General features: G+C 44.3%; 1 protein-coding gene across 8 annotated transcripts in view; it reads right to left on the bottom strand.

Moving 5' to 3' along the window:
* The window catches only part of copz2 (COPI coat complex subunit zeta 2), a 120,300-nt gene that overhangs the window by 26,407 nt on the left and 80,036 nt on the right, over positions 1-13,857 (bottom strand). For 4 of the 8 annotated variants that reach the window (XR_009769995.1, XR_009769996.1, XM_061699594.1 and 1 more), the window contains exons 5-8: positions 9,898-9,953; positions 8,484-8,561; positions 4,996-5,047; positions 3,757-3,795 (exon numbers count right to left, since the gene is read on the bottom strand). Coding sequence is in view for 6 of the 8 variants with exons in the window: in XM_061699594.1 (XP_061555578.1) it covers positions 3,757-3,795; positions 4,996-5,047; positions 8,484-8,561; positions 9,898-9,953 (225 nt within the window). In the remaining 2 variants the exon portion in view is untranslated. Of the gene's footprint in view, positions 1-3,756; positions 3,796-4,766; positions 4,867-4,995; positions 5,048-8,483; positions 8,562-9,897; positions 9,954-13,857 lie in introns of all 8 variants that reach the window. The other 4 variants (XM_061699595.1, XM_061699592.1, XM_061699596.1 and 1 more) reach the window with 3 other exon arrangements.

Genomic DNA, 13,857 nt, shown 5'->3' with positions numbered 1-13,857 from the left:
AGCGAACACGCTAAGGCAGAACTCATGGTCGGGGAAAGAAGACTGATGGGATTCCTGGGAAAACCACAAGCCAGGAAGGTCAGGGGCAGACAGGGGGAACAACGGAAGATCAATTCATGAAAAGTGCTGATGAGTCTTGCATGGGCATGTAGTGAACAATCTCAACGTGTCAGTGAAGTCAATAATCAATAATCAAGAAAGTCACTGATCAAGAGGTGGCCATGGCTTACTGGCAGAGATGGCTGTTGGCTGGCTGGCAAAGTGGAAAAACACTGAGTGTGTGCTGAACTGTGGCTGTTTTTCACCCCCATCGGAGTCTGAGCTCTCGACCGAGATGTGGGACAGAGTCATAGGGGCTGTTCCCTCGGCAGGCATGGAAGTCGTGGAAGGTTGCTCAGGGTGGCAATGATGAAAGTCCCTCATGAGACAGTCACACAGGACATGGTGATCCGGGACCCAGGGCTTCTCTTCAAAACGTACATCTTTTAAAACTCAATCAGTCTTTTACGTTTTTTTGTGCAAGAGGTTACAGAGGGGGGTGATGTCACTTCTCACCAATTACGCTTGAGAGCAATTTTAATGCCCATAAAAATGGACACTAGATGGCAGAAGTGCATTTGATAAGAAATCAGCACAGACCAGGGGAGGAAGTGCAGAGAAAGACTTGGGAGGAAGAGGAAGTAGAGGGGCCTGGCATGGAGAAAGGTGTACAAAAAGTGGAGAACATGGAAAAACAAAGACAATTGAGGAGTGTTTTGTAGTGATGGTGAGATGAAGCTTCATGAAGCACTGTAACACTTCAGCCATTGGTTCGAGTAATGGTTAATTTCTTGATGCTTCATTGCACATGAAACCACCTGCTTCCCATGTGCATAATCACAGGCAGCTGTATCTTTACTACGTACAGTATGTGCTCCTTTGCATTTTAGCGTCTTTTTGGGTCTTGTGATTAACTATATTACAAAACAATGTTTGACCAAGTAATTTCCATACATAACGTGTAAAATATATTATTTTTGAATGTATTCTGTGTGCTTTAAATGTTCCTCAACACAGTCAGATCAGCCGGTCGACTTCGTGGAGCTTTTCTTGACTGATGAGCTGCTCCCAAATATAGCTAACGCAACAAATCTTTTTGCGAACAATTATTTCAGTCGCCAACACTTTGGAGCAAGCACATGGAAACCATTCTCAGTTGAAGAACTGAATACATTTTTTTGGACTGTGTTTCATAACAGGAATTGTGCAGAAACCAACACTTGCGTTATATTGGTCTGATTTCGATCCCCTTTTTTGGCCGGGCTATAGCAAGGAACCGCTACCAAGCAATTTTGCAGTTCCTCCATTTCAACCAAAATACATCATATGATCCCTCGGATAAAATGTAGTGTTCAGTATGTGCTACACTACTTGGTGGACAAGTTCAAGACACTGTATTAGCCGTATGAAAACATTTGTGAGGGTATGATGCAGTGGCAGGGACGCCTCTCATTCAGGGTTTACAACCCACCGAAGCCTGTGAAGTATGGGATGAAATCATACATTTTGTGTGATTCAAAATCAGGGTACTGCTTCAACATGCAACCTTATCATGGCGAATTGTATACTCTGGCCAATACTGTATTTATGCTCCTTGACCGCCTCACTGGACATGGATATACATTATTCATTGACAATTTTTATAACTCTGACATGTGCAAGCATCTGACACACAGTTCAACGTTTGCAGGACGCTTAGAAAGAACGGGGGGAGAACTAAGCCGATCAAAGAAGAGACAAAGAGAAGCTTGGGGGCAGAGGGAAAGGTTTCCTGCCATAATGGAGACATGGTGGTGGTTGCGTGGCTGGACAAGCGGATTGTAACGATGGTGACAACCTGCCACCAAGATACGATGAAATCAGTGGACGTGTGGAAGAAAGGACACAAAGAAAAGGTGTGTTGTGGAGTACTGCTCATATGAATGGGGTAGATAAACTGGACCAGAACATTGCCTACTACCCCTTCATACAAAGGTCACTGAACTGGTCCAAAACGTTTGTAGCATACCTTTTCCAAATGTGCATTTTCAACGCCCATGTCCTCTTCAAGGCAAAAAACCCAGCTAAACGCACCTCTCTCCTGGGTTTTATGATGAAGGCAGCAGACTCATGGACCGCACATCATCATGTGTCAGAGGAGGAAGAGTCAGATGTGGAGGGGGCTCTGAGTGTGGAGAAATGCCTACGAATTTGGGCAACTTACAAAACTGACCAACCAAGTCAGAAACTAAACAAACACAAACTCAAATATTTGAAACCCACCAAGAAAAAGTCTAGGCCACAAAGAAAATGCCTGCGCCAAGGCAAGCGTAGCGAGACCACAATATGGTGGAGTGCATGTTGTGTGCCCTTGCATAAAGGCACCTGTTTTATTGCATACCACAAGAAAAAAAAAATATTTAGATGGATGCACGCGCACACACTCACAGTTCCAATTCACATAGTTCAGTTACAATCGCAGAGTCAGTTTCAAATGTCCATCCATCCATCCATTTTCTTTACCGCTTATCGTCACTAGGGTCGCGGGCTGCTGGAGCCTATCCCAGCTATCTTCGGGCGGGAGGCAGGGCACACCCTGAACCGGTCGCCAGCCAATCGCAGGGCCAGTTCCAAATGTGAAAATTGTAAATAGCTCATGGTGTTGTATTTGTAAATAAACTTATTTTAATTATTATTTTGTGTTTTTTATGTTGTGGTATAGTTGTTTAGACATTTGAGCTGTCACAAAACCAAAAAATATTAGTGTCAAAGTCAAAGTTATGCTTGAAATGCATCTTTTCACAAAAAGCTAATTTTCTGTTTTCTTGTCCCCACAGAGGAATTTTGGAATAACTTACCTATGTTCTACCACTAATTACTAAAGAATGGAAAAAGGTAGAAACTAACTTTTTTTTGTTTGTTTGAAAGATGGAGTTTTGGTGGGTGCCATGTTTATATAGCCAGAGAACACAATATTCTGTGTCCCTTGAAAGATACGTCAAAATCGTCTAAAATGGCTGGTACTGAGGGGGTTCTCTTTTGAAAACGGCTGGGTTTATATAAGTTAATAGACCATGTATTGCAGGCCTCTCCTGCAGCAGTGGGAGTTAAGTAGGCAGCCAACCATATAAGCAAAACACTATACAATGGCTGTACCCCTCCCTGAAATTGTGGTATTCAAAAGGAACCCCCAACAAGTCTGGGACAGAAATGGGTGAAGGTGAGGGCAGAGGCATTGAAGCTTGTTTGAGGCAGACTTGGTGACTGGAAGAGCTCCACTTGAGGATAGCACAAGTTGTAAAATGACAGGAGTATCTAAACTACAGTACTCTGTAAATAACAAGATTTTGTTAAGTTATGGAAATGGTGATTCAAGAGATATAGACCTAGATATCTCTGCCATTGTCTCCAGCTGCATGCTTTCCAACTGGATCGGCTGGATTACCAGACAATGCTGAGATCTTTTTATACACCGTCTAGGGCGGATTGGTACATGACATCAAACGGAAGGGATATGTTTAAGGTTTAGAACCGCAAGGGGAAAAGTAGCTTCTGTGGACGCTACCGCGTATGTGGTCATGCAAAAAGCTTCACTACTGAAAAGCTTTTTGATCTTGAAAACGGAGACATTAGTACCATGCTACTGCGAAATGTAGTTAAACTAATGTCTCTACTTGTTATGCCGCTACTACCCAACACGTTTGTGTTCCAATATGTAATTGTGTATGTGTGTTTTACCTGTGCTACGCTTTGTTCAGATAATGAACTTTCATCAACCTATAAAAATGAAAACAAAAAGAGCAACATTGTGACTGACAGAATATAAATAAACATGTACACATAAAATGTTAACAGAATTTGAGCTCATAAAAAGCTTTACATCAGTCAAATCAATCATAGTTAATGGGCTTCGGTTAGCAGTGAGCAGTAAAATATTTGCACTCATGTTTGCATCCCAGACCATGACATGCTCACTATATAAGACTATATAGCTTTTATATTTTATATCCTCTGATGTACAGCACTTTGGTCAACTCTGTTGTTTTTAAATGTGCTTTATACATAAATTGGATTGGATATTAAAATACCAAATATCTAGTAGATTTATTTATTTTGCATAATCCTTAAATTATAATTTTAATCGATTAAGTACCTTATAATTACAGTGAAGTGGTCGATAATGACCAAACTAAATTCTGAAATCTGAATTCTGATTCTGAAACTGCAGAGAGTACCAGGGATCTCTTTGGGGAAGTCCATTGTTTTGACATTTATAGGTGAGGCTACAAACCTTGAGGGAATGGAAAATGTAACTGCCTCCCATTAGGAGTGTCCATTTGTGAATCTTATTTATTTATTTATTGGTTCCTTTAAATAATACAGTGTAGTTAGAGGTGGAACTAATTGTTTCATGCTCAAGTTTTCACACGCCATTGGAATTGGAAAAAGATGATTCAGTTATTGTAATAGTAATTACGTTATACCCTTAAGATGGAGCATGTAAAGTTTCCCATGAACAGAAGCCAAGCAAGTCACATAAACTGTATTATACTGTATGTCATCTCAAACTGAATCAACACACAATTTATCTTAGAGCAGGTCTAGATTTTTTTCCAATGTGATTCACAGACCCAATACAGTATTAATGAAGTACACTCATCACAAATATTAACTTTTCAGCTTCTGTTAGTCATAGCACTCTCTGACCATGCATCCATCCTTTCTCGCCACTGGACTATCTCTCTCACCCTTCTCTGTCTACAGCAGCTGGCTCTTGTCTGTTTGTGCCTGGATGTTACCAGTGATGTGATCAAATAGGACAAAACCATAGGCAGGCTCTGACACTAGCTGGTGCCAACCAGAGACGACAGGAAGAAGAGAATTTACAGAGTTTAGGGGAAAATAAAATGAGCAGAACTGGAGAGTGGTTAAGAAGAGGCCAATTATGAGAGTGGTCCTTCCAGAACAGGAACTTACCCGATAATTGACCTTCTGGAGGACTAGCTGGGCGTCACTCTCCAGGATCACTCTATCAAAAGAATACATTTAAGTTAAAGTATGTTTGTTAAATTACAATCAGAACAAACTAATATGTATCCTACGTTGTTAATCAACTACAATATTTACGAAATATACTGTACATTGTCGCAGACAGGGTTGCCACGAGGGTTAGTACAATTTAGGTGACTGAATATTTTGACAATAGATGAGTTATGTCTACTTTGATAAAAGGGGCTATTTAAATTATTTACAGATTAAAATGTTGATGGCTCTCTGATGTATGTACTTGAGAAACCAAGCAACCAATGATTCAGATTCAGCAGCACCTCAAAGAGAAACCGCACTCTTCTGAAGACAAAAACTTAATATTCTGGACAGAAAAGACAGCTAGTTCGTAAGAAGAGTGAGAGAGGCCATCTATGTCAAAAGTTGAGAAATGGAATGTCACCTCTCTGGCAGGGAAGGAGCCGAGCTGGTTTGTGAGGTCGAGAAGTTCCAACTAGATATAGTCTGGCTCGCCTCCACACACAGCTTGGGCTCTGGTACCAGTCCTCTTGAGAGGGGTTGGACTCTCTTCCACTCTGGAGTTGCCCACGGTAAGAGGCGCTGAGCAGGTGCCCCCCGGCTTGGCGCCTGTACATTGGGGTTCACCCCGGTGGACGAGAGGGTAGCCTCCCTCCGCCTTTGGGTCGGGGGACGGGTCTTGACTGTTGTTTCTGCCTATGCTCCAAACAGCAGTTCAGAGTACCCACCCTTTTTGGAGTCCTTAGAGGGGGTGCTGGAGAGCGCTCCAGCTGGGGACTCCATCGTTTTGCTGGGGGACTTCAATGCTCACGTTGGCAATGGCAGTGAGACCTGGAAGGGCGTGCTTGGGAGGAACGGCCCCCCCGATCAGAACCTGAGCGGTGTTCTGTTATTGGACTTCTGTGCTCACCACGGATTGTCCATAACGAACACCATGTTCAAGCATAAGGGTGTCCACACGTGCACTTGGCACAAGGACACCCTAGGTTGCAGTTTGATGATCGACTTTGTGGTCGTGTCATTGGACTTGCGGCCGCATGTCTTGGACACTCGGGTGAAGAGAGGGGCGGAGCTGTCGACAGCTGTCGATCACCACCTGGTGGTGAGTTGGCTCCGATGGTGGGGGAAGATGCCGGTCCGACCTGGCAGGCCCAAACGTATTGTGAGGGTCTGCTGGGAACGTCTAGAATCCCCTGTCAGAAGGAGTTTCTACACCCACCTCGACAGAACTTTGTTCACGTTCCGAAGGAGGTGGGGAACATCGAGTCCGAGTGGACCATGTTCCGCGCCTCCATTGCTGAGGGGGCTGACTGGAGCTGTTGGCCGTAAGGTGGTCGGTGCCTGTCTTGGCGGCAATCCCCGAACCCGTTGGTGCACACCAACGGTGAGGGATGCCGTCAAATTGAAGAAGGAGTCCTATCAGGCTTTTTTGGCCTGTGGGTCTCCTGAGGCAGCTGATGAGTACCGGCTGGCCAAGCGGAATGCAGCTTTGGTGGTCGCTGAAGCAAAAACTCGGGCATGGGAGGAGTTCGGTGAGGCATCCCGACTAAAGCTACTGCCCCCGCGACCCGACCTCGGATAAGCGGTAGAAAATCCATGGATGGATGAAAAACAGAATACAATGATTTTCAAATCATGGTCAACCTATATTTAATTGAATACACTACAAAGGCAAGATAGTTAATGTTCAAACTGATAAACTTTATTGTTTTTGGTAAATAATTTGAATTTTATGGCTGCAACACGTTCCAAAAAAGCTGGGACAGGGTCATGTTTACCACTGTGTTACATCACCTTTTCTTTTAACAACATTCAATTAAGTTTGGGAAGTGAGGACACCAATTGTTGAAGCTTTGTTGGTGGATTTCTTTCCCATTCTTGCTTTATGTACAGCTTCAGCTGTTCAACAGTCCAGGGTCTGGGTATTTTACACTTCGTAATGCGCCACACATTTTCAATGGGAGACAGGTCTGGACTGCAGGCAGGCCAGTCTAGTACCCGCACTCTTTTACTACGAAGCCACGCTGTTGTAACACATGCAGAATGTGGTTTGGCATTGTCTTGCTGAAATAAGCAGGGGGGTCCATGAAAAAGACGTTGCTTGGATGGCAGCATATGTTTCTCCAAAACCTGTATGTACCTTTCAGCATTAATGGTGCCTTCACAGAGGTGTAAGGAACATTGTCCGTAAACTGTTTGACTATTTACTCATGAACTTGTTCACAAAGAGGTGAACCTCGCCCCTTTAGAGCCTTTTTCATGGACGCCCCTGCTTATTTCAGCAAGACAATGCCAAACCACATTCTGCATGTGTTACAACAGCGTGGCTTCGTAGTAAAAGAGTGCGGGTACTAGACTGGCCTGCGTGCAGTCCAGACCTGTCTCCCATTGAAAATGTGTGGCGCATTATGAAGCGCAAAATCATCATCATCATTTATACAACATATAACGTTTATTGAATGTTGTTAAAAGAAAAGGTGATGTAACACAGTGGTTTGATGAGCATTCCTCAACTTTCTCAGTCTTTTTTGCCACCTGTCCCAGCTTTTTTGGAATGTGTTGCAGCCATAAAATTCTAAGTTCATGATTATTTGCTAAAAACAATAAAGTCTGAACATCAGATATCTTGTCTTTGTAGTGTATTCAATTAAATATAGGTTGAACATGATTTGCAAATCATTGTATTCTGTTTTTATTTATGTTTAACACGTCCCAACTTCATTGGAATTGGGGTTGTACTTGGGTTTGTATACCAACACTCAGGCTAAGAGCTGTCCAAGCTAACCTATGTGCATGAACAGATGAACCCTGTGCGGATGAGAGGCGAAATGTCTTCAAACACAACCACAACAGTCCAGTTGCGATCGATTCAATGCCCTGAGAATAATTATAGTACAGTTGCGAGTAGCGACCTTGTCGTTGTATTTTTTTAATTGGTGTTAGTTACAGTTCTGCAACTTCCAACTGTCTGTGAGGCAATGAAGATGTCTGAATGTGATTGGAAGAGCAACTGTATCTATGTGATTCGATGAGCGAACCAAGGTTGGCAGGCAGAGTGAGTTTGTGTTTTGAGGCTGAAGGCAAACAGATAAGCGGACAGCGAGTTGACAACTGAAAAAATATCAACATCAACGATTAGTTGACATCAACTCGACAATCATCACCGTAGCGTTGACTTAAAAAAATCTTAAGTCTTTGTGTTGTAACCTGGGAAGCAATGTGGACAGGCAAGCATGGGGTAGAGCCACACACTTTTTGACCTCTCTAAATCTCTCTATTTTCTTGTCTCTTTGATTTTGAAGTAAACTAAGGAGCAAAACTAAAAGTGTCAGGAAAGAAAGAGCATCAAGCGAAGGCTTAATATAATTAGGAACCTACACTAATACATTTGAGGTGGTGAGTCAGGTCATATAGCATAAACTTTTTATCAGAATTCCTACCCCCCATCAATGATTTCATCAACAATGAGAAAGGCTCCTTCCATGTTTTCAAGAAAACACCTACGCTCCACATTTTTTCTGCAGGAAAAGCACAAGAAATTAATTCATTCAAATTCATGTCCGTGATATAGTTCAGTATGATTGCTCTGATAACTACTGTAGCATTTAAGCACATAGTTTGGATACAATTACAAAATGTATGTAGTAAACTGAGAGGCAGATTAAGTGTGCTGGAGTTTTATTTGGACCACTAAATGTATAAATATATATATTTATATATAAATGTATAAATATATATATTTATATATAAATGTATTTATATATAAATGTATAAATAAATGTATTTATATATAAATGTATAAATATATATTTAAAATTCTAAATTGGACAATTGGGCTGATCAAAATCTTTGTCCCTTGAATACGATCGTCAACATGATCGAACTTCGACCCAAAATGTTTCCCCAATATGCCCGACACGTTGTCTGGGTGGGCAGATTGGCCACCCCAGAGATCTAGAGTCGATGCGGCCAACACTGGCCACCCAACAATTTCCACAATGTAGTGCAACTCGGTTCACGGTTAGCTCTTCAAAAATTAACATTTACATATTTTGTATAGAGCGGGACGGAAGAGGACTGGTTAGCACATCTGCCTCACAGTTCTGAGGACCGAGGTTCAAATCCCAGCCTCCCTTGTTTGGACTTTGAATGTTCTCCCAGTGCCTGTGTGGGTTTTCTCCAGGTACTCTGGTAGATTGATTGAAGACTCTAAATTGCCCGTAGGTGTGAATGTGAGTACGAATGGTTGTTTGTTTATATGTGCCCTGCGATTGGCTGGCGACCAGTTCAGGGCGTACCCCGCCTCTCGCCCAAAGATAGCTTGGGATAGGCTCCTGCACGCCCGCGACCCTAGTGAGGAAAAGCGGTACAGAAAATGGATGGATGGATGGACATATTTTGTGCTCTTTCTGTTCTCTAGATGCCACAAGATGGTGCCATAGCTACTAATACTGTTGAAGTGACACATCTCAACTGAGAGACTGACATTTCTGTATGTTGGTGGGAGCTAAGAATCATGTTATCATTCATTCTCTCGATTTTCTGTTGGCAAAAATGGAAAAAGTGACATTTAATTTTTTAGTCTAACACAAAGAATGAAACTGCGATTGGCTGGCAACCAGTTCAGGGTGTACCCCGCCTCCTGCCCGATGATAGCTGGGATAGGCTCCAGCACTCCCGCGACCCTTGTGAGTATAAAGCGGCTCGGAAAATGGATGGATGGATGGATGATACAAATATCTATTGTCACCACCTTGACAGTATTGTGTTCTCACACACACGGGCACAACATACAGTCAAGCCACAACATGTCTGAGAGCAGAGCAGCAGACATTTAATATGTGAGTTAATTACCTCAGGATTTGACTGAGGCAGTCAAATAGGCAGTTGAGTACAGACATCAGCATCAGCTAGAGAGAAGGAGAAATAAAGACTGTTATAGATGACTATTTTATGGTTGCATTAATGTGTTATAAGCTGACAATCTGTGTATATCCCCCATTTGGTCAATTTAGCCAAAATTGACCTTTAAAAGGAGCTTTTCCAAAACATCTGGTACACCCCGAACTGGTTGCCAGCCAATCGCAGGGCACATACAAACAAACAACCATTCGCTGAGTGCGACTCTAAATTGCCCGTAGGTCTAACCGGCCAAGCATGTTTTTGGGATGTGGGAGGAAACCAGAGTGCCCGGAGAAAACGCACACAGGCACGGGGAGAACATGATTGAACCCCGCTCCTCAGAACTGGGAGGCAGACGCTCTAACCGGTCGGCCACCGCATATATTGCAGCCATTTGATAAAATAATTTAAGTTCATTTTTTTCCTTAATGTACACACAGCAACCCGTATTGACAGAAAAAAAACAGAATTGTTGACATTTTTACTGATTTATTAAAAAAGAAAAACTGGAATATCCCGGCGGCAGGGTGGCCGACTGGTTAGAGCGTCAGCCTCACAGTTCTGAGGACCCGGGTTCAATCCTGTGTGGAGTTTGCATGTTCTCCCCGTGCCTGCGTGGGTTTTCTCCGGGCACTCCGGTTTCCTCCCACATCCCAAAAACATGCATGGTAGGTTAATTGACAATTCTAAATTGCCCGTAGGTGTGAATGTGAGTGCGAATGGTTGTTTGTTTGAATGTGCCCTGCGATTGGCTGGCAACCAGTTCAGGGTGTACCCCGCCTCCTGCCCGATGACAGCTGGGATAGGCTCCAGCACGCCCGCGACCCTCGTGAGGCGAAGCGGCTCAGAAAATGGATGGATGGATGGATGGATGGATGAAATATCGCACAGCCAAAGTATTCAGACCCTTTGCTGTGACACTCATATATTTAACTCGGATGCTGTCCATTTCTTCTGATCATCCTTGAGATGGTTCTACACCTTCATTGGAGTCCAGCTGTGTTTGATTATACTGATAGGACTTGACTATGAAAGCCACACACCTGTCTATATAAGACCTTACAGCTTACAGTGCATGTCAGAGCAAATGAGAATCATGAGGTCAAAGGAACTGCCTGAAGAGCTCAGAGACATAATTGTGGCAAGGCACAGATCTGGCCAAGTTTACAAAAACATTTCTGCTGCACTTAAGGTTCCTAAGAGCACAGTGGCCTCCATAATCCTTAAATTGAAGACGTTTGGGACGACCAGAACCCTTCCTAGAGCTGGCGGTCCGGCCACTATGCACAGTGTTGATGGTGCACTGCTTACCCATCCTGAGACACCGGATGGTGGACCAGAATTTCCTCGAACCCATCCGGAAGTCGTTCTTCATGGCCTCACCGAACTCCTCCCATGCCCGGGTTTTTGCTTCAGCGACCACCAAAGCTGCATTCCGCTTGGCCAGCCGATACCCATCAGCTGCCTTAGGAGTCCCACAGGCCAAAAAGGCTCGATAGGAGTTCTTCTTCAGCTTGACGGCATCCATCACCGTTGGTGTCTCAGCAGGACCTTAAACTAATGAGCAGCTTCCCGTCGAATTTGGATTCCAGACATCAAAGACCCTGTGCAGAACTGATATCGACCAAAAGGTTGAACCTTCTCAACCACTGGGAACATTGCTGGAATGCAGACGACACCTGCTGGCGTTTGAGAGGTACTGCAATGTGTGGAATCTCATTCGAAGTTTCTTTCACTGAAGATAAATGTCTAACTAAAAATGTTGTTAGTTCACGAACTATGCAGAAATATTCCAAATGTATGCCTTGATATCTGTGTCATTGTTTCAGCTTTACTTGTCCAGCTGCAAGAGTTTGAGACCTGTCGACTGAGACAGACCAGCCCAAAGACCTACGGATCCATGGTCGTGAGTAGCACACCGCAACGTTGCCAGAATGCGCAAAATTAGTGCCTTATAATCTTGGGGAGAATGGCAGCTTCACACAAGTTCCAACTTTGTACTCGCTCAACACACTGCAACATATTTTGCGCTCACATTTTCATTTTTAGCCCAGCAACACACAATGTCGTATTTCCCTTTTCGTACGCCTAGTTTTCTTTCTTTACCAGTCTGTCTGTCCTTTGATTTGTAGTTAGACCCTCTGTGTGTTTCCCTATAGATACCTCGTAGATTTAAATAAATATTCGATAAAATTCCACTCCTTGTTGTGTTTTCTGTGTTTTGAGTTTAACAATGAAACCTATGTAATCGAGAATTCATATTTCCTAAGTGTAAGAACTTTCAGATTATGAGACTGATAAGAGGTTTTTCGTCACTTTTCCCCAATTCTACACGTATAAAAAAGAGACGTGGTGCCCTTCACAAGACATAGTTTGATTGTGACGTTAAAACGTAAATCGAACTAACCCGGAAGTGAACACAGGTGTTCGCCTTTGACGGATTAATTCCTTAACTGAATTACGTTTTATCCAACACCAATATACGCCACACAGTACTGTGTCTTTCTGTCAAGAAAGAGACCCCAATTGACCTTAATTGAGTCATTGCTGCCACATTGTAATCATAGCCAATAAAGCTAACTGTATCAGAGATGTGGAGGTGAGTAGCTGCACTACACTGACCTATAAAAAAAATCTGCGATAAACTGAATCCACAATAAGTGAACTGCGATACAGCGAGGGACTACTGTAACTTGATAAAATGTGTCATGCCATAGTTATGCCCACATGTTAAGCTATTTGGCCTGTTAGCTAACTAGCTGCAAGGCTAGCTGATAGCTCCCCTACTTGAGCCGTCACCTTATCGTGGTGGAGGGGTTTGTGTGTCCTAATGATCCTAGGAGCTAAATTGTCTGGGGCTTTATGCTCCTGGCAGGGTCACCCATGACAAACAGGTCCTAGGTGAGGGACCAGACAAAGTGCGGCTAAAAGACCCCTTATGATGACGACAAACAATGGACTCAGTTTTCCCTTGCCTGGACACGGGTCACCGGGGCCCCCCTCTGGACCCAGGCCTGGAGCTGGGGCTCGAAGGCGAGCGCCTGGTGGCCGGGCCTGCACCAATGGGGCCTGGTAACGTGGGTCCCTCTTCCCATGGGTTCACCACCTGTGGGAGGGGCCATAGGGGTTGGGTGCAGTGCAAGCTGGGCGGTGGCCGAAGACGGGGACCTTGGCGAACCGATCCCAGGCTACAGAAGCTGGCCTTAGGGACGTGGAATGTCACCTCTCTGGCAGGGAAGGAGCCCGAGCTGTTGTGTGAGGTCGAGAAGTTCCAACTATATATAGTTGGACTCGCCTACATACACACAGCTTGGGCTCTGGTACCAGTCCTCTTGAGAGGGTTTGGACTCTCTTCCACTCTGCAGTTGCCCATGGTGAGAGGCGCCGAGCAGGTGTGGGTATACATATTGCCCCCCGGCTCGACGCCTGTACATTGAGGTTCACCCTGGTCGACGAGAGGGTAGCCTCCCTCCGCCTTCGGGTGAGGGGACGGGTCCTGACTGTTTTTTGTGCCTATGCATCAAACAGCAGTTCAGAGTACCCATCCTTTTTGGAGTCCTTGGAGGGGGTGCTGGAGAGCGCTCCCGCTGGTGACTCCATCGTTCTGCTGGGGGACTTCAATGCTCACGTGGGCAATGACAGTGAGATCTGGAAGGGCGTGATTGGGAGGAACGGCCCCCCCGAACAGAACCTGAGTGGTGTTCTGTTATTGGACTTCTGTGCTCATCACAGATTGTCCATAACGAACACCATGTTCAAGCATAAGGGTGTCCACACGTGCACTTGGCAATAGGACACCTTAGGTCGCAGTTCGATGATCGACTTTGTGGTTGTGTCACCGGACTTGCGGCCGCATGTCTTGGACACTCGGGTGAAGAGAGGGGCGGTGTCATGAACGGAACAGAAGATAGG

Source organism: Phycodurus eques, chromosome 16 (assembly GCF_024500275.1).
Source record: "Phycodurus eques isolate BA_2022a chromosome 16, UOR_Pequ_1.1, whole genome shotgun sequence".
NCBI classification, from domain to species: domain Eukaryota; kingdom Metazoa; phylum Chordata; class Actinopteri; order Syngnathiformes; family Syngnathidae; genus Phycodurus; species Phycodurus eques.
The sequence above is the reverse complement of the archived record's forward strand: the minus strand, read 5'-3'. Positions and strand labels throughout refer to the sequence as shown.